Source organism: Saimiri boliviensis, chromosome 5 (assembly GCF_048565385.1).
Source record: "Saimiri boliviensis isolate mSaiBol1 chromosome 5, mSaiBol1.pri, whole genome shotgun sequence".
NCBI lineage: Eukaryota > Metazoa > Chordata > Mammalia > Primates > Cebidae > Saimiri > Saimiri boliviensis.
In genome coordinates, this window is record NC_133453.1 from 61,043,026 (window position 1) to 61,064,251 (window position 21,226).

The 21,226-nt window shown below is 37.5% G+C and overlaps 1 protein-coding gene across 6 annotated transcripts in view; it reads left to right on the top strand.

The window, feature by feature from the left end:
- The window catches only part of CCDC141 (coiled-coil domain containing 141), a 227,616-nt gene that overhangs the window by 146,560 nt on the left and 59,830 nt on the right, over positions 1-21,226 (top strand). For 5 of the 6 annotated variants that reach the window (XM_074399403.1, XM_074399405.1, XM_003921815.3 and 2 more), the window contains exons 10-14: positions 966-1,107; positions 2,764-2,883; positions 8,038-8,229; positions 14,579-14,758; positions 20,802-20,981. In XM_074399403.1, coding sequence (XP_074255504.1) covers positions 966-1,107; positions 2,764-2,883; positions 8,038-8,229; positions 14,579-14,758; positions 20,802-20,981 — 814 coding nt within the window. The remainder of the gene's footprint in view (positions 1-965; positions 1,108-2,763; positions 2,884-8,037; positions 8,230-14,578; positions 14,759-20,801; positions 20,982-21,226) is intronic. The other variant, XM_074399406.1, reaches the window with a different exon arrangement.

Sequence of the window (21,226 nt, forward strand, 5' to 3'; positions counted from 1 at the left end):
CCCCATTTCATTACTAATTAAATTCATTGTTACAGAGTCATAAATTAATTATTTTTAGGGAAAATTACTGAAATCTCTTCCTCATTCTGAGCTCTTTTTAAACTCTGGGTAATTAAAGAGTTATGTTCATCTTTATTAATACAGTATGTGAAGGAAATGACTGAGGGAAATAAAAGGCATCAACTTCTTAAATAGTCTTAGGGATAGGTTGGAAAATTTAAAAGTGCTTATTCCATCAAGAATATTAGGAAACTTGTTAAGATATCTTTGGACCAGAGCTAGAGTTCAGCTCGAAGTTGATGCATTGTTTTAGAGGCATTTTCACTGTAGGAGTTATCACATCACTTTTCTTGGTCTCATGAGGCCAGCCCAGGAAGAAAAATGATAATGTGAGGCTCAGCTTCTTCTTTTTTTATATATATAGACAAGTATATTTTATTTCTAATTGTTGGTGATAACTTGGTTCTCATCTGATGAATACAGCCTTGAGCATTCATAATCATCGAGAACAGGGACCTTAGTGTTATATAAACATTTTACCCCATTGGATCAGTAAATGTTTTGTTAATTGGCTGATCCACATTTCTATTCAAAGAGCATCCTTAGATAAATGAAGCTTTTAATAACACCCTAAGGAAAACTCGTGACAAACATACTATGCCTTTGCCATAAGGCTTTCAAAATATCCTATAGAATTATTAAAAAGTAAACCTTTAGAAAAGAAGATTAGACCTTGTTGCAAAAACCCATAACTCATCTTTTCCCTCGGGACTGACTGACAAAACAAAAGAACATAATTTGTTTTTGCTTTCTGCTATCCCAAGATGACAGCTACTTACCTTCTGCTATCCTAAAGCTGATGCCTTTTACCAATGCCTACCTAACATGAGAGCAGATCTGTTTCAAATGCTCTCTGTGTTCTATGTTGGGGTAGCGTAAACTAACAGCTGGCTTGCTCTGTTCAGCTCTCGGGTGTCCGGCATCCATGAGATGATGGTGTGCATTAAGAGACGAGTGGATCATCTGACCAAACAGTGTTCAGCGCACAAGGAATTTGCTCTCAAGAAACAACAACTAACAGCCTTGGTGGAGGGTTACCTAAGGAAGGTAGCTTCATAAACTAAAACTTAAACATCTAAGTTGGTGATAATAGATGGTATGGTAGATATAGTATGTGGGCGTGGTGGGAGGACAGGGGCGTGTCTCCTTAGGTTGCTCTTATGTTCCACATTGGGTCCTTTAATTGAACTAAACACAGGTAATTCACTATTGTTCTTCAACTACCCTCGACCCAGGTGGCCTGTCTGCCGCCTCCACCCTGAAGGTATATACACAAAGGCAGTTCCCCCTTTGCACAGTACTGTGTTAACTGAACCAAATATATATGGGAATAGAGTGGATATTTCATTTGCATGGTTCTGAGCATGGTTCCAATATGCACACGTTTCAGTTACAATGGTACCATACAACACCAGGACTATAGAGAGGTAGATAGATTGATATATAAACAGATACCAAAAATTATGAGTGTTAGGTTTTTCAAGGAATAAATTGCCATTATCATATTTTATTGAACTAGAGCAGTGCAAGGCAGCAGTCATTCTGCATGTAAGCATACATGTGAAAATCCTCTCTGCAGAGTGAACATGATGGCTTGACATGGAAGAATTTTACTTCCTATTTCCAGAGGGGAATAAAACTAAGGAGCTACAGTTTGACTAAATAAAAAAAAAAAATTATCTTTAGCAAAAATTAGTAATAGCTCAATGGCATTGATGCTAATGGACCTTGCTGCAGAGGCTGGGTCTCAAATTTTCAATGATGTTTTCATTTGATACAATGGACTTACATGCCTGAACTTACATGAATAGAATTAGTAGACTTCACTGGAGAGGACATTAAATATCAATGTCTGTATTTACATTGCCTCCTCACCTGTTATTAATCTCGAACCTTGGGAATATTGTCATTCTTCTGGTGCCTGGGTTCAGGATGTTTCCAAATATGTTGGCAGCTGTGGCGTTGCATTCCCTGAAGCTTGAGACCCAAGCTAATTTGGTGACGGTGGAAGACACAGTAGGAGCTCAGCTGTTGATACTTGTCTTATTGCCAATTCAGAGTGAATTTGAGTCTGAGGAGTATGGACTGGAGTCGGAGAAAGGGGACAAAGCATGTAACTTGAATGGAATAGAACCCTTCAAGGGTTACTTTAGTCACTGACTTACGTTCACTGAAGATCAAATCATAGTCCTCCAGGTTCATCAGTTAAATGTCCTGAGTATGTCCCTGTGTTTTACTACAGCATGTATAGGGTTTGGCACTTCCCCAGAGTCCCTCTTCCCAAATTACTGCAATACCCATGCTCTGGATCTTGCCTTCAAATGCCTGCAAATTGGGTCCCTTTCAACTCACAGATAAATTCATCTCTGTGGATGTGTTAGCAAGTGCACTGTCCTTCATAGGTAATATAGACAAGTTCTTATAGGATGTGGGTGATTGTTTATATCTCATAGCTCTTAATAAAATAAATATCTTTAAACATATGACATTTGTTGGCAGGCCACTAGTATTACCTCTCATGAAGAGCAGCATTATTAAAATATGAAATTCTTAATATTTAAAACTATATTAGATTAATATTGGTAAAATATATTTCAAATATAATGAGAATCTATAAAATATTATTTATCTTCCTGACACATGTGCATACATACATGCAAGAAATATATTAATAAGACTGCCATATGTTATTTACTCCTAAAGGTGGAAATGTCAATTCAGAAAATCAGTCCAGTACTTTCTAATACAATCGATGTTGGTTCCACCCGTTCTGAATCGGAGAAGATTTTGAATAAATATCTGGAACTAGATATCCAAGCTAAGGTAAATAAAATGAGAATGATTTGGGTATATGGCTTTGTAAATTATGTTTACAAAAGCATATGGATATACTTTTATATATTGTATATCAAAAAATATTTGATAACTATAAACTTAATCCTAGCTCACTTGAGGTTTACAATTCTAAATTTGTGTGTAGTACATAATGACTTAAAAACTCATATTCCTGTGTGCCTAAATTATATTTACATGTGCATCTATTAGGGCATTTGTGCTTACTGAAAGTCAGCATTACGGCTGGATATTAAACACTCATTTGGTTCCTTTTTGTTGCCTGGGCAGTTTCTCAAAAAAAGCCCCATTTTGAGGGTGATAGAAGAGGCAGGCACAATGCTTCTCTAAGACTATTCGCAATTTTTTTCTGTAAGAGCAAGTTACCAAATTACCAGAAGCAACATGCATTATTGCAAGATTCCAAGGATATAAATAAAAGCAACCTTGTTTGCTTACTTAATATTCAGAGACAGAAAATGTCCCCCCCCACCCCGCCCACCACAGCACCTTCTCCAGCTCCCTCCTACTCCTTTCACTTGGCTCCAAACCTGCCCTAAAGTTCCTGTCTGCTCCAGCAAAGTTAAAGGAAGGTGAGTCAAGTGCCCTCCCCTGTTTCTCCCTATGACTCCAGTTCTCAGCAGAATAACCTCCTTCATGGACTGCACTCCCACTGGAAACTCACAAACACACCAATTTTTTGTTGAGTGGGGTATATTTTATTATTTAGAATACTTAAAACTTATGTCCGAACTCAATTTCATTTTAAAATTTTAAATATTTTAGAAATGGGGAGTAGATTACAAGGGAAGAAATTCCCTGCTTTTCTCCTTCCCAGAGTGCTTTCATAAAGCAGGGCCTGTAAATTAAAATTTCCTTGATTCAATGGAGTACTTGGGAAGCATATTAATTGCAAGTAGGGAAGCAATCCCTCATTGCTGCAGAGTTTTTTTCTCTTATTTTGCTCAGTTTTTAGGTTGGTCTCACATGAAATTTTACAGGGCTCTTTCTGTAACATGCATAATTGTCATGCCTACTATTCCTATTCATCCATTTAATCGATGGTCGGAGTTCACATAACAGAAATTACACCCCGAAGAAAACATAGGAGAACATCCCTGAGCAAATCAAAGTCACTGATTTTTTAGGTTGTTTAGACCTGATATGTAATATTTTCCTTACTAGCCCTTCTAGATAGAGATTTAAATAAGACTGCACTATCGACATATCTTTTTGTAAATTAAACACTAATGAATAAGTTTTATAAATTTGCCCACGAATATAATAAAATTAGTTTAGGAATTTGCTAGAGCTATTGTTAAATTTCATATAGCAATCTCATGTATAATTAATTTATGTAAATTTAAAAAATATTTCTGCCATTTGGTTTTACCACCTTTCATACCAAACCTTTCTTTTATTTGTGACACAAAAGTTAGAGTTCTCCAGCACCACATCACACCTACTCGAAAATGGACCACATAATTGGAAATAAATCACTCCTCAGCAAATGCAAAAGAACGGAAATCATAACAAACAGTCTCTCAGACCACAGTGCAATCGAATTAGAATTCAGGATTAAGAAACTAACTCAACCCCACAACTTCATGGAAACTGAACAACTGACTCTTAAATGTTGACTGGATAAACAATGAATTGAAGGCAGAAATAAAGATGTTCTTCGAAACCAGTGAGAACGAAGGCACAACGTACCAGAATCTCTGGGACACATTTAAAGCAGTGTCTAGGGAAAATTTATAGCAATAAATGCCCACATGAGAAGCAAGGAGAGATCTAAAATCGACACCTTATCATCAAAATTGAAAGAGATGAGAAGCAAGATCAAACACAAAAGCTAGCAGAAGACAAGAAACAGCTAAGATCAGAGCAGAACTGAAGGACATAGAGACACAAAAACCCTTCAAAAAATCAATAAATCCAGGAGCAGGTTTTTTGAAAAGATCAACAAAATAGACAGACCACTAGCCAGATTAATAAAAAAGAAAAGGGAGAATAATCAAATAGATGCAATAAAAAACAGTAAAGGAGATATCATCACAGATTCCACAGAAATACAAACTATCATCAGAGATTACTACAAACAACCCCATGCACACAAACCAGCAAACTTGAGAGAAATGGATAAATTCCTGGACACCTGCACCCTCCCAAACCTAAACCAGGAAGAAGCTGAAAACCTGAATAGACCAATAACAAGGGCTGAAGTTGAGGCAGCAATTAATAGCCTACCATCAAAAAAAGCCCAGGTCCAATGTTCACAGCCAAATTCTACCAGACATACAAAGAGGAGCTGGTGCCACTCCTTCTGAAACTATTCCAAACAATCCAAAAAGAAGGAATCCTTCCCAAATCATTTTATGAGACCAACATCATCCTGATACCAAAACCCAGCAGAGACTCAACAAGAAAAGAAAACTTCAGGCCAATATCCATGATGAACATAGATGCAAAAATCTTCAATAAAATACTGGTAAACTGATTGCAACAGCACATCAAAAAGTTTATCCATCACGATCAAGTAGGCTTCATCCCAGGGATGCAAGGCTGGTTCAACATATGCAAGTCTATAAACGTAATTCACCACATAAACAGAACCAAAGACAAAAACCACTTGATTATCTCAATAGATGCAGAGAAGGCCTTTGACGAAATTCAACAGCCCTTTATGCTAAAAACTCTCAATGAACTAGGTATCAAGAGAACATATCTCAAAATAATAAAAGCTATTTATGACAAACCCACAGCCAGTATCATCCTGAATGGGCAAAAACTGGAAGCATTCTCTTTGAAATCTGGCACTAGACAAGGATGTCCTCTCTCACCACTCCTATTCAATATAGTATTGGAAGTTCTAGCCAGAACAATCAGGCAAGAAAAAGAAATGAAGGGTATTCAATTTGGAAAGGAGGAAGTCAAATTGTCTCTATTTGCAGATGACATGATTGTATATTTAGAAGACCCCATTGTCTCAGCACCAAATCTCCTGAAACTGATAAGCAACTTCAGCAAAGTCTCAGGATAAAAGATCAATGTGCAGAAATCACAAGCATACCTATACACCAATAACAGACTTAAAGAGAGCCAAATCAAGAATGAACTGCAATTCACAATTGCTACAAAGAGAATAAAGAGGAATACAACTAACAAAGGATGTAAAGGACCTCTTCAAGAAGAATTTCAAATCACTGCTTAAGGAAATAAGAGAAGACACAAACAGATGGAAAAGCATTCCATGCTCATAGTTAGGAAGAATCAATATCATGAAAATGACCATACTGCCCAAAGTAATTTATAGATTCAGCGCTGTCCCCATCAAGCTACCTATGACCCTCTTCACAGAACTGGAAAAAAACACCTTAAACTTCACATGGAACCAAAAGAGAGCCCACATAGTCAATTCTAAGCAAAAAGAACAAAGCTCGAGGCATCACACTACCAGACTTCAAACTACACTAGAAGGCTACAGTAATCAAAACAGCATGGTACTGGTACCAAAACAGAGATATAGACAAATGGAACAGAACAGAGGCCTCAAAGGCTATGCCACACATCTACAACCATCTGATCTTCGACAAACCTGACAAAAACAAGCAATGGGGAAAGGATTCCCTGTTTAATTAAATCGTGTTGGAAAACTGGCTAGCCATGTGCAGAAAACAGAAACTGGACCCCTTCCTGACACCTTACACTAAAAGTAACTCCAGATGGATTAAAGACTTAAACATAAGGCCTAACACCATAAAAACCCTAGAAGAAAACCTAGGCAAAACCATTCAGGACATAGGCATAGGCAAAGACATCATGACTAAAACACCAAAAGCATTGGCAACAAAAGTCAAAATAGACAAATGGGGTCTAATTAAACTCAAGAGCTTCCTTACAGCAAAAGAAACAATCCGAGTGAACTGGCAACCAACAGAATGGGAAAAAATTTTTCAGTCTACCCATCTGGCAAAGGGCTAATATCCAGAATCTACAAAGAACTGAAACAGATTTACAAGAAACAAACAAACAAACCCATTCAAAAGTGGGGGAAGAACATGAACAGACACTTTTCAAAAGAAGACATTTATGAGGCCAGCAAACATATGAGAAAATGCTCATCATCACTGGTCATTACAGAAATGCAAATCAAAACCACATTGAGATACCATCTCACTCCAGTTAGAATGGCTATCATTAAAAAATCTGGAGACAACAGATGCTGGAGAGATTATGGAGAAATAGAAACACTTTTACAGTGTTGGTGGGAGTGTAAATTAGTTCAACCATTGTGGAAGACAGTGTAGCAATTCCTCAATGACCTAGGAATAGAAATTTCATTTGACCCAGCAATCTCATTACTGGGTATATATCCAAAGGATTGTAAATCATTCTATTATAAAGACACATGCACACATATATTCATTGCAGCACTGTTCACAATAAAAAGACCTGGAGCCAACCCAAATGCCCATCGATATAGACTGGACAAGGAAAATGTGGCCCATATACACAATGGAATACTGTGCAGCCATAAAAATGATGTGTTCGTGTCCTTTGAATCTAGAAACCATCATTCTCAGCAAACTGACACAAGAACAGAAAAATAAACTCCGCATGTTCTCACTCATAGGCAGGTGTTGAACAGTGTGAGAACACATGGACACAGGAAGGGGAGCATCACACACTGGAGTCTATTGGGGGAGAGTAGGGGAGGGACAGTGTGGAGTAGGAGGTTGGGGAGGGATAACATGGGGGGAAATGCCAGATATAAGTGATGAGGGGGTGGAGGCAGCAAACCACATTGCCATGTATGTACCTATGCGACAATCCTGCATGTTTTGCACCTGTATCCCAGAACCTAAAGTGCGATAAAAATATACATATATTTTTTAAAAAGTTAGAGTTCTCAAAATAAGTATAGCTGATATAACCAAGAATAATTTGAAATAGTTTTCATTTTAAAGTGCCCTTCTTTTTTCTTCTTTTTAGAATTTTGAAAGTTGTGTCTCCCTTTTATTGAGGAGATTCTTGGTATAAGTTCAATTAGTAATCAGAATTGATGGAAATGCAGAAGATAATGAAATATGAATGTTCATGATCCCCTGTCAGTTTCTGACCTCTGGGGCTATGCTTTTACAGGAGACATCACATGAATTAGAAGCAGCTGCAAAAATCCTGATGGAGAAAAATGAATTTGAATCTGATGAAATGGCATCACTTTCCTCTAAAGCTAGATGGCTAGCAGAAGAATTAAACCAACTTGGCCAAAGCATTGACTCCAGATCACAAGTCCTGCAAATTTACGTGGCATTTCTGAAGTCATCAGAGGAGGTATGGTACTTGTGTTAACCTTCTTCAGCAACGTGGCCACTGCCCATGTCCTTGCTTTCTGTGGGGATATACGCGCTGCCTTGGTGGGTACTTCCATATCCTCTACTCCTGTGCATGGGCTCACTTACAGGCCCTGGATTCTTGTAAACCAGAGAGTGATTGCAGCAGGTCTCAATCTATAAAGGTTTATTAAGCCAAGGTTGAGGACATGCCTGGGACAGAATAAAAATTCCAGGAGCCTCTGTGATCTGAGCTGTTCCCAAAGGGGGTTTGGGGAACTTCAGTATTTAAAGGAGAAAGAGCAAGCATGAGGAAAACAAAAAGGAGGGAGGCTAGGCAGTGAGGAAAATGATTACATTCCTGTGAGACTCTGATTAGCCTCAGCAAATCTACATTTTACATGTGAAAGGAATGGGGCAAAAATCAATTATGCATTGTTGCACACACAGTAAGTCTACATTTTACATAAGAGAAAGTAAACATGTGAAAAGAGCGGGTGGAGGCTATGACATAGGCTGTGAAATTACAGTTATCTGTTTGGGAACAAAAGCAAAGCAGTTTTTACGTGTGTGTACTCACTTCCCAAGCTTGCCTTTCCCATGGGTATAGTGAGTTTGCGGTCCCCAGACTCTGTTTGTTTGTTTCACATTCTTCAAGGCACCACACAAAGGCTCAAATAGTAAGTTGTTTTTCTAAAAAAAATCATACGAATTTGTATGTGTGGATAGGTGTATGCACAAATAAACAAAGTGGTTATATTGGAATAATTTTTACTTCATCCCATAAATATTTACAATATCCTAAATGTACAACAAAATTATTTCAAAATTATTTCAAATGTACAACAAAATTATTTCATCTTCTAACCCATGGATCTTTTTGAATACTTTAGCCATTAGTGTGGTTCATTTGAAATACACAGAATTGGAATGGGCTACTGGGTTCAGTCTCAAATCTGCCTTGTGTGATACATTTTCATACGCTACCCTTCAGAGCTTCTTATGAAGCCTTATTTTGTCTGGTTATACTAGACGGCCTCTAATATTTCCTCTTGTAACTGGATTCTATCTCAAAGGTCATTGTTTCTTGAAGCTGGCATCAGTAATAGAAAAGCGCTGGAGTCCCACTTTATTTAACCCTGATCCTAGTAACCCCCATGCCCATGTAGATCACTCTCCTTCTCAGGCAGGTGGGTACTAGTCTACTGGAAGGCAGAGTCAGCAGGGTTCACTCAGGGATAGAGCCAACCCAAGATAAGTAGTGTGTTTGAGATCCATCTTCTCACCTCCACCTTCTCAACACCTTCCTCCTTACCTCTCACCACCATCTCCTCTGTGTCAGTCCTTTATAATATTCTCTGTTTACCCCTGCATCCTTTTCTACATTTTTACTCAACTGTTTGTTCTTTCTGGCTTCTTTTTAGCTTTTCTCTTCATTTTTCTGTTTTCTTAATTTTTTATTTTTGTGGGTACATATTTTGTGGGTATATATATATATATATATATTTATGAGACATGAGATGTTTTGATATAGGCATACAATCTGTAATAATCACATCATGGAGGATGGTGTATCCATCCCCCCAAGCATTTATCTTTTGTGTTCCTTTTAGTTCTCAATGCTAAACTCTCATGGTTTGGCAAGTTCCAAACTAATTCCAACTGACAGAATTATCTTGTTGATGAACATTGTAATACAGGACATGAAATGGTAGCGAAGCTATAAAGAAGTACTTGCTGTCTGCATCATCGTTGCCAAAAATGAACCTCTCCGGCTTTCCACTAAGCATCCACTTCCATGACCCACTTCGGCTTCTGGAGCAGGAGGCTTAGCTTTGCAAACAACAATTTAATCAGAACATTTTACCTTCATGCTTTTTATTTTCTGCTAAAACTCTTTTCCTACTGGCAGAACCTCCCATCCTTCCAATCCTGGCAATGCTTCCCATCCATTACTTCACCCCTCCTCTGGCTTTCCTTTCTTCCTCACCAGCTCATGGTTACACATATCCTTTCCATTCTCCATCCCCTCAACTCCCTGCCTTCCACACTGACTAACCCTGCCAACTCCCAATAAGAGATCAATCCAGTACACTGTTTACTCAGTTTTTCTTTCCAAGCTTCCAGACGCTCCAGTGGAAAATCATAAAATTGTGCTAATTGGCCCTGTTATGAATGCATGGGTCTCTGCTTCAGCTGGGCCCTCCATATGCTCCCTAGTTAGCTCCCATTTGGTGGCAATTCTCAAGCATCCTACCTTACTTTCTATCCCTAAATCTCATCCAATGTCCTTACTTCGTATGTCACTGAAATAAAATATGAAGCCATTGAGAATAATGGTCTTGACTTCCAAACTTACTGACATATTCACCCATCCTGCATGGGTTCCATTAAAGTAAAAGACTGATCTATGATCAGTCTTTTCCTGAATATTCCTACATCCTCCAGCATCTATCTACAGCAATCATCCTCTAATTTTTAAAAGGTTTCTTTTCCATTGCTTCTTTCCTTTTGTTCTACAGTTATGTCCACATAGGTTTGTCCCCACCAAAGCTACCACTGCATCATTCTCTTTCCCTTTAAATGTAGACTCTTTTTTTTTTTTTTTTGAGACAGGGTCTCACTCTGTCACTCAGGCTGGAGTGCAGTGGCATGGTCACAGCTCACTGCAGCCTTGACTTCCCCAGGCTCAGGTGTTCCTCTCACCTCAGCCTCCCAGGTAGCTGGTACTACAGGTATGTGCCACCAAGCCCAGCTAATTTCTGTTTTGTAGAAATGGGGTTTCTCCATGAGGCCCAGGCTCAAATGCAGACTCTTGAAATGGGAAGATGACATTCCTCACCTCTACTTGCTCATCCTGTCCTTGTGCCATTGCAATTTGCTTTATTCCCATTTCAACCCTCCATTTGTCACCTCTTCACTCCACTAAAAACATTATTTTAAGCTACCTACTGGTTGACAAATGAAATGGTATATTTTCAGTCTTCATCCTGCTTAATCTTTCTGCAGAATTTATTTGACCCACTTACCCACTCTCACTTCCTTTGGTTTTTTCCTAAAAGAACAGATTTATTGTGGTATAATTTACATAGCATAAAACTCACCTATTTTATAGTGCAGTGATTTTTCATATATTTATAGAGTCATGCAACCATCATAGCACTCCAGTTTTAGTATATGTCTATCATCCCCAGAAGAGCACATGTATACATTTTTAGTCAGTCCTGGCTCCCACCCCCAACCTCAGGCAAGCACCGATCTACTTTCTGTCTCTCTAGGTTTGCCTTTTCTGGATATTTGGCATAAGTGGAATCATCCTGTCTACTTCTTTGTCTATTCCTTCTCCTTTCTCCTAATTCACTTTTCTTTTTTGTTCTTAAAGTGTGGTGGGTCATAGAGTTCTTACCCGTGCCCTCTCTTTTGCACATTGTACCCACTTCTTCTACAAAAATCACATTCCCACCTGTGGTTTCTTCCCCAATAACTCAAAAGTGGTTTCTCAGCCCCAACTCTCCTGAGCTCCAAACCAATGCTTTCAGTTAGCTATGTATCCTGCAGGCTTCTACAACTCAGCAAAACACAGCTGATGTCTTTTCCTCCAATATGCTTTTCCTTCTGTATTTTGTCATTGGGTTAATGACTCCACCATCCTTTCAGAAATCCTATGTAGCTGCCTCCGTGTCTTTTTCAATTGCTTTCTCAATGAGCGTTTATTTTGTACTAGGTACTATGCTTCTCATTCCTGATCTTACTTAATCTTTATAACACCCTATGTTTTAGTTATTATGATCCCCATTTTGTAAATATGGGAAACTGAGGCTCTGAGGAGTGAGGTATGCAAGATGAAGCAGTTATCAAACATCAAAGCTGAAGTTTAATCCCCAATTATTTCCCTTTTGTTTTTCCTATTTCAAAGGCCGTGCTCTCCCATATCTGTTTACTGAGCCAACCTAAGAGATTTCTGAACTCCCCTTTCTCTGCATTTGCACCATCACTTCCTTGGTTCAGGCTGCCATCATCTCTTACCTGGCTTAATGATGTCATCTTCTGCCTGCTCCATCTGCCTCCTATATTTCCAAAATGCTTCACACTCCCCTTCTTTTTGCAGCCAACACAAAAGTCATTTTAAGGCAAATCTGATCACATTACCTCCTGAAATTCAGGTAATCTGACAAGTGTAATAAAGCAAGTTGCAAATAACTTTTACCAAAAATGAACAAAATCATAAAGTTTTTCATTAATTCACTTAAATCAGCTAGTACAGAGTCAAAGGAATTTCTATAATAACATGGTTCTCATTTGCATTCAAGGAGGCTTTTTTGAGCCATTGAAAAAGAAGGATGAATTAAAGTTTATGTTTTGAGAATTGCACATAACAGACTGCCCATAATATTGACACCTAGCCTATAATGGATGACCCCGTAAAGCCCTGATGATTGTCATGCTGATTCCGAGTCATCTGTCGGTGGTTTCAACCTAATGAGGATGTATCTCAATTATGTTGATTATAGTAGGAAATAAGTTGAAACCTGCTGGCCAGCTTTAAGCCAGCACAGTTATCCCTGTCTCTTTCTTGCCATTTAGCTCGTGCAACCTGTACTTCACCCACACTAAGATCATGTATTGTCCTCTGAACCAGCAAGTGTCTTCACAGCTAGTGTTCCCCACTTTTACGCAAGTCATTCCTCCCATCTGGGATGCCCTTTGATGCCTTCTCACCCTAGACAATTCAAGACACAGATCAAATGTCACTTCATTTGGGAAGCTCTTCCCTATTTACTCTATGTAGAGTTGGTGGTCTCTCCTCAGTGTGCCCATAATATTGTCTGTATATGTGTCTTTGTGTTGTAATAATTTATGATTCTCTTTCTCAGAGAGCCAACTTTGAGTACCCCAAAAAATAAATAGTTAATGATTACTGGGGTATCTTAGAAGGTTCCATGGAGAAAGTAGCATTTTAACTGCTTATGAATGATAAATAGGAGAAGAAAATTGAAGAAAGATCATTCTGGGCGGAGGGAGCAAGCATTAGCAAAACATAGAGGCATGTATAAATGGAATATGGAAAAGAGGAGAGCGCTTCTGTTTCTGAGGGCTATTTGTAGGCTCTCCTATCAAGTTCAGTTAAATTAAGAAAAATGTTAAAATCTTTAAAATATAGTGACTAACCATTGCCTGAAATTTCTTACCGTGTTTAGATTGCTCTTGGTAGTTACAAGCTATTTAAGTCTGGTCCCGTTGGCCATTAGTATTATTGAAAATGCAAACAAACTTGCATCAGATAATTTATACTATTTCTACATCATCCAATTATATATTAATCTGTAGGTCTACAGAAACATTTGATTGTATATAAACTCTGCTCAAGAAGAGTAATTTAAAATAATCTAATATTGCTTACATTGGTTAGCAAATGAGAAAATATAATTCCAGGGAGGCACAGTAATGTACCTTAATAAGATTAGCTCATGGAGGCAGTTCAATATTAATAGTTTGGCAGAGAATTGGTAATTATTTATACTCTTTTATTCTGATTTATTGCTGACTAGAAGTAAATTGTGATTTACTACTTACTAATAACCTTTCACTGGCTTATAGTTCTTAGTGATTTGTATTGTCTAATTCTATGTACGTATCTTTCTTTTGAATTATGAAACGTGGCTTTAAATGAAACCACACTGGTCTTTGACATATTTTGTCCCAAATTGAAAAACATACAAACACAGAATTTATAAATACGATTTTAGCTTCAATAAGTAGTTTTTATGCTTAATAAACTTGTCAGCTCAGTTTTCTACCCAATGGTAGTCCTATCTGTCAACAATCCAAATTGATTTTTTTACATCTTTTCAATAAGTTAAAAATATTCAATAATAATTTAAAGAATTCTGAAAATGGTCTGGGGTTGGTGGCTCATGCCCATAACCCCAGCACTTTGAGAGGCCAAGACGGAAGGATCTCTTGATCCCAGAAATTGGAGATCAACTTGGGCAACATAGCAAGACCAAGACCTTGTCTCTACAAAAAGAAAAAAAAAAATTAGTCAGGCCTGGTGCCAAGTGCCTGTAGTCTGTAGTTCTTAACTATTAATACTTGGAGGATGAGGAGGAAGGATCGCTTGACCCCAAGAGTTTGAGGCTACAGTGAGCTATGATCATGCCACTGCACACCAGCCTGGGTGACAGAGCAAAGAACCTTATCTCTAAAACTAAATAAATAAATAAAAATGTTCAAAAATAAAAAAGTTAGAAAATGTAGTTTTAGTTTTTATATAGACTTTTACTGGAATCTACTGTCCTTTTTCTTTAAAAATGTGTTTAGGTGTTCTTAATTCTCTTTTTCTTTTTTAGGTAGACATGCAGTTTCAAAACTTAAAAGAATTTTATGAAACTGAAATCCCTCAGAAGGAGCAGGGTGATGCTAAAGCCAAGCATTGTTCTGACTCGGCTGAGAAGCAGTGGCAGCTATTTTTAAAGAAGAGTTTTTTAACACAAGATCTCGGACTTGAGTTCCTTAATTTACTAAATATGGTAAGAATGACATTAAATGGATCACACCTTCTACAAGGATTACTCATCAAAGTCAAAATAATAAATTCAAAGGTTCAGCTGTCTATTAATCAGCAGTTCTCTCCCAGAAAGTTCTCTTTAGCTTCATTCAACCTAGACCATTCAACCTGAAGCCCAACCTTTAAATGCTTGCTTAGACTAGAACGTTGGCTAGTTTATAACAAGAAGGCTATTTTAACTACTAAGAAGAAAGAATGACTGTAATCCAAATGCAACGTTGTTATTATTACATAGTGTCCTCAGAAGTCCACCCAAAAGTTCTGTGTTATGTTGAAAGCATACGACAAGGTCCTTTCAAAATTTCTAGGGGCTGAAGGCAACTTCTAAGATGAATCTTGTTTGGAAGAGTTTCTTACCATAGCAGACGTTTTTGTAGTGAAGGTCCATTGCATTTAGAAATATATCCTAACCTTTAGCTGTCTTGAGTTAAATCTGTAAAATGTTCTAGAATCCTTATATCCACCCATGACCAATATAAAATTCCCTGTAGGATACTTAAAAGATGGTTCGTTCACTTCTCTTTCAGTACCTCAAGAATTTTACCAATGAAACTGCTCATTTCATTGTTGGAGAATGCCAGCTGTTAGAAAACTTTTTTTTTTTAATGTTAAATAAATCTGTTTCCATATCTACTCCTGACCTTCTTTAGCTACACAGGGACAAAAAGTATTCATATTTAATTTTCTTACACATGAAAGTCCTTTCAACATTAAAAACAGTTGCTATATCTGAGTTATTTTTCTGTAGCACTAAAAATCCTTTTCTATCATTTATGAAGGAGCTTCATTTTTCTTTCTATGCTTGATCCCCCTTCTCAGAATTTTTTATGGTTTGTCAGGATCGTTCACTAAATGTAACCAAAAAGTGAAGTACAGGTGCAGCACAGAGTACAATAAACTGGACATTATTATTTGCTAATGAGACCTAAAATTATGCTAACATTTTTAGCAGTAGTATCACTTTGCTGGTTCATATTAAGTTTGTGATAGAACAAAACTCTCATAGTATTTTTATTTCAACTTCTGTCAAACCAGGTCTCTCTCATATCATACCTGTGTCAGCCATTTACTTTTTTTATACAAATGTGGGCCTTTATATTTTTTAATTTAATTTCATTTTGTTAGTCTTCACACATGATACCATCCTGCTAAATTAATTTGAACCTATCTACTATATTAGCCATCTCTCTTGGGTTTAATTCTGTAGCTATGACAGGTAAGCATTCTATGGCAGCAATTAGTTCTTAAATCCAAATGCCTAAAGGGCAGATTGACATTCCAGTTCACGAAGCAGTCTGTTGATTAACCAGTTTTTAAAATAATCATGAATGCTCCCAATAGTACTTAATTCAGCTACTACTTCATATTCTTTTGTTAAGTCTATAATGGGAGACTTTCTCAAATAAACTGCTTAAAAGAAGGTTTACCTACCTAGTATCCTATCTATGACATAGACATAATTTGACATAAATCAGGTTGGCTTTTAGTGACCAAGGCGTTCTTTCCACAATGCTCACGAATTGCTTGGTAAGTAATGAACTTACTGCAATGATTTTCAGTGTGAAGCTTACCAATCTGTAAATTGCATAGTCCATCCCTTCCTCCTTTTGAAAATCAGGGCATTTTCTGTTCTCTAATTTTATGGCCCTTCTAGTTTCTATAGATTTTTCAAAGATAATTGACAGCTGCAATTTTCTCAGTACCTGGGATATGATTAATCCCATTCTGGAGCCTGAATCCATTTGGAAGAGTTAGGTTCTAACTACCCTCATCTACTTTGAGCTACAATTTTCTCCTTATCTTGTTTTAACTTTTATTGTTTAAAGACCATTCTTGTTAAACCTACATGGAAATAAAATATGCATTAGCTAATTCTAATTTATCTAACACGATCCTTAAGCATTAAAGAAAACTTGCTAAGCAATTTGCCCATGTATCTATGTAATTTAGGTCTTTACTGCAACAAAAAGAAAACATCTAATTATTGTTTGTTTAGAACATTTAGAATGTATTATCTGTATGTCTATCTCTTTGTCTTTCACACTTTTATGTGGTTCTTCTTCTATCTGTTAATTATGTATGTTTCTGATTTACCTAAGTAATTCAAATACTTTCTTTTTTTTGAGACGGAGTTTCGCTCGTTACCCAGGCTGGAGTGCAATGGCACGATCTCGGCTCACCGCAACCTCCACCTCCTGGGTTCAGGCAATTCTCCTGCCTCAGCCTCCCGAGAAGCTGGGAATACAGGCAAGCGCCACCATGCCCAGCTAATTTTTGTATTTTTTTTTTTTTTTTTTTTTTTTTTAGTAGAGACGGGGTTTCACCATGTTGACCAGGATGGTCTCGATCTCTTGACCTCATGATCCACCCATCTCGGCCTCCCAAAGTGCTGGGATTACAGGCTTGAGCCACCGCGCCCGGCCTCAAATACTTTCAAACTGCATAGTTTTGTCTTTTTATTACAAACTACATTTCAGAGATTTTAGTTCTGAAATCTACAGTTGCTACTTTTATATATTAGCGTTAAATCACTGATGAAATTCTGTTTCTTGTCTGCCATTTTTCCATCTTTCCAATACTTTCTTGAACCATATTAGTCCTAGGCACTTAAAGTGCTTGCCAGCTAACTACAACATTTGGATCTGGAGCGGTGTCTCGGTCGGTCGGTCGGTCTGTCTCTCTCTCTCTCTCTCTCTCTCTCTCTCTCTCTCTCTCTCTCTCTCTCCTTTCTTTTTTGAAATGGAGTCTCTCTTTGTCACCCAGGCTGGAGTGTGGTAACACAATCTCAGCTCCCTTCAACCTCCAACTCCCGGATTCAAGCAATTCTCATGCCTCAGTCTCCCAAGTAGCTGGAATTATAGGTGCCTGCCACCACACCTGGCTAATATTTGTATTTTTAGTAAAGACAGGGTTTCACAATGTTGCCCAGGCTGGTCTCGAACTCCTAACCTCAAGTAATCTGCCTCCCTCGGCCTCCCCAAAGTGTTGGGAATACAAACGTAAACCACAGCACACAGCTGAGCTGGAGCTGTTTCTATTGTCTAATTTTTCTCTTGGTTTTCAGTCACATAGACCTGTCTCTTGGCAGGACTAGTGAATATTTATCAAATGCCAGATATTGTGTATAAAAAATTGGAGAATCGGCAGATGGTGTTTTCTTCTTCTAGAAAGAGTCACCCTTCTTTCTCTAGGCAGGCGTTGTTGGGCAATCACTCAAGGCAATCAGAAGCTGGCAGAGTTTTGTTTGCAGTGTGGTCCTGTACCCTCAGGCTCCCAGAGTTCGGTATTGAGAGCTAGATGCTTTCTCTGAGGTCTCTGCCCCTGGCAGGTCACAAACCCCAATCTTTTTTGGGTAGTCTGCTGAAAAACTCCACTCTGCTTTTCAGAGGCCTTTTGCTTAGGTTTTTTCCACTGCCCCATATAGCCCCAGTATTTTGTCAGCGTCTTTAGAAGAAGGTCATTGTGCTTAAAGCCCTCCAAGTGTCTGCCACAATCTCTATGGGCAGACATTCTCTGCTCCAGCAAAGTCTCCGTTATTGACCACCTGTCTGCAAAGAATTAGAAATTGCCCCTGGGATGATAGGTGAGCTCACCACTGTCAGATTCTTCCCTCTCTGGAGTCAGCCTCTCTCATTCTGATTGCCAGAGCAGCTCTCTGCTTCCTTCAAATGGATGCCTTCTGCATTTTACCCAGATTTTCTAGGTATTCCGAGCAAAAGCACTGCTCTCTCACTGGCTACTCCATTCTGCGCAGAAGTCCTTTGTTATTTATTTAGAATGTTTTAGATTGTACGGTCAGATTTTCATATTTAAAGATCTGTAGCAATAACTCATTCCAAATTACATTTTGTATCTATATCTAAATAAACTTAGGTTATCATCATACTCAATGCCCACTTAGATCTCCCAGAAATAGCATGTATTTTACTACTGTGCTTTGGGAGTCTTTTATCTTGATGTCATAACCATGATCACTCTACCTTAAGGCCTTTTCCACTATCATTTGATAAATATGTTCCTCCTTATTGATAAAATTAAAGCCCATGTAATAATGAAATATATTGGTTAGCAGCATTTGGAGAGATGAAATTGTTGGTAAAGTAAGTAAAACAATTTTTTCCATTCTCATCATATCTTTTGGATCATTAGGCTTTTAAACAAACATTATTGTTGAATTGTGGTGACCAGTTTGCTCGTTAAGAAGGCAGAGGCCAGCTGATATGTTCAGTTGAGTGTTCTGCTCTTTATTGGGTTGTTGTGGCTCAAATTTTCAAGCCAGAAATTTTCCAGTTCATCTAGCAATCATTAAGATCAGAGAAACTGATTCAGGCCCAAATTCTGGCAGACATCTTGATGAACATGCCAGCTTATTAATTTATAATGGTCAATACCAAGAGAGCTATCTGGGATACAGTCTTCCTCTTATCAAGGTATCTGGAAAACAAAGACATAAGACCACCATTCATGGTGCATGAATATAAACAAAAAAATGAACACTTTAGTGGCCTATTTAGACTGGATTATGGCAAAAATTTTCCATGTCCTACACAGAAGTAAAATGAGTACTATGTTTACTAATTAGACCTCAGGAAAATTATTCCATCTTTTTTGAGTGGCCAAAATATTCATCTGCCGATACATAATCACTTTTTGCAGATCCTACTAGCTAGACATCTATGAATCCTACTACCACCCTCCTTTCTCTAGACCTCACTCAGACCACCATATCCTTCTGATTAAAGTTGTCATTGGCATGCTGCAGTTTCAAAATTTATATTAAATTATGTAATACATTACATTCTGGTTAATTATTTCTTTAAAATATGTGAAAGATAACTTTATTTATAATATAAAAGTATAATTTGGGATGGATTCCACTGTAGTTGTCTAATATCTTTCATAATTTATTATATATCATTAATAATGAAGGGATATATAATTTTATTACTAGATTCTTATGTTCACGGGGGAAATATCATTTGGGACCTACAAATATATATTTTTGGAATTAATTGCCACTTTATAATGTATAAAATATAAAAATATAAGTGCATTATCAATATCATTTAAAATAATTTTAAAATAAAATGGCCTATCTCTAAAATATCCTGTTAAATATTTATTATACTGTCAATTACTATCACTGAGATGATAGAAATTTGAAGATTTATAGAGAAAGACAGGCTATTAAAGTAAAAAAACATAATAATTGCTTTGTCAAGTGAATGGTCCTGTGCATTTTTAAAGTGTTTCTACAGAAATAAAGCATGCATAGTCTTACTCTTTGCTCCAATTATCATTTTACCTGTAATTGAACTTCCCCTTGTTTAAAACCATTGTTAAAAGATTTCAAACCAGTCAGGCAGAACATGTGAAAGTTGGAAAGTGGAATCTTTGATTTTAGATACTGTGCTTCCGGTGCATGATGTAGTTCTGAATACAGAGATGCAGACACATTTCAGTTCTCACTAAATGGAGGAAGTTGAGAAACTGCAAAGGACATTTAAAATAATTGTAATATATACAATGGGATAGTTTAAAGAAAAAAAAAGAAACAGCAGTCTAGAACAATCCACCCCTCCTATTCCTCAATACTGATATTTTGACATATTCTAATGAATGTGTTAAAATAAAAGATGGAGTATACTTAAAATGTGTACAAGTATACTTATACACATTTTTTAAATCTTGTCTTAAAAAATTCTGGATCCCCTGCTCATTAAATCATCTTTCAAACCCCAGGAAATAACCAGACCCTAGGTAGGAATTCAAAATTCAAACATCTCTTAGGTCTTGAAGAACTTGGGACCTTATGTCTAAGCACAGTATATGGGTTTCAAGAGCTGAACTGTGCCTCTGTGCAGGGTGTTCAGACTTGTCTGGATATCAGAACTGTGCTCTGCTTTGGGCATAATAAACAATTTGCCTCATAAAACAGTTATATACAACAAAAAGCTGTATGTCTTGGGAAAGAAAAGCTGTTATATGAATTATTAACTTAACAGGCAAAAGAGAATGAGATATTAAATGTGAAAAATGAAGTGTACATCATGAAGAACACCTTGGAAACCCAGAAAGCAGCAAGGGAAGAACTTAGCCTCCTTCGGCTGGCATGGCAGCTTAAAGCCACGGAAAACAAGCCTGTAAAACAGCAATGGGTGGCATTCAAAGAGCAGCTTAAAAAGGTGAGGCAAGGAACGATGGAATGTGAAAAGGAATGAAATTTGGACACGGGCTAACACGAGCAAACCTTGAAAACACTAGCTAAGTGAAATAAGTCAAACACAAAAGGATAGGCGTGGTATGATTCAACTTAGATGAGGTCCCTGTAGTCAAACTCACAGAGGCAGTAAGCAGAATGTAGGTTACCAGGGGCTAAGGGAGACAGGGAAGGAATGGGGAGTTGTTTAATGGGAACAGATGTTCTGTT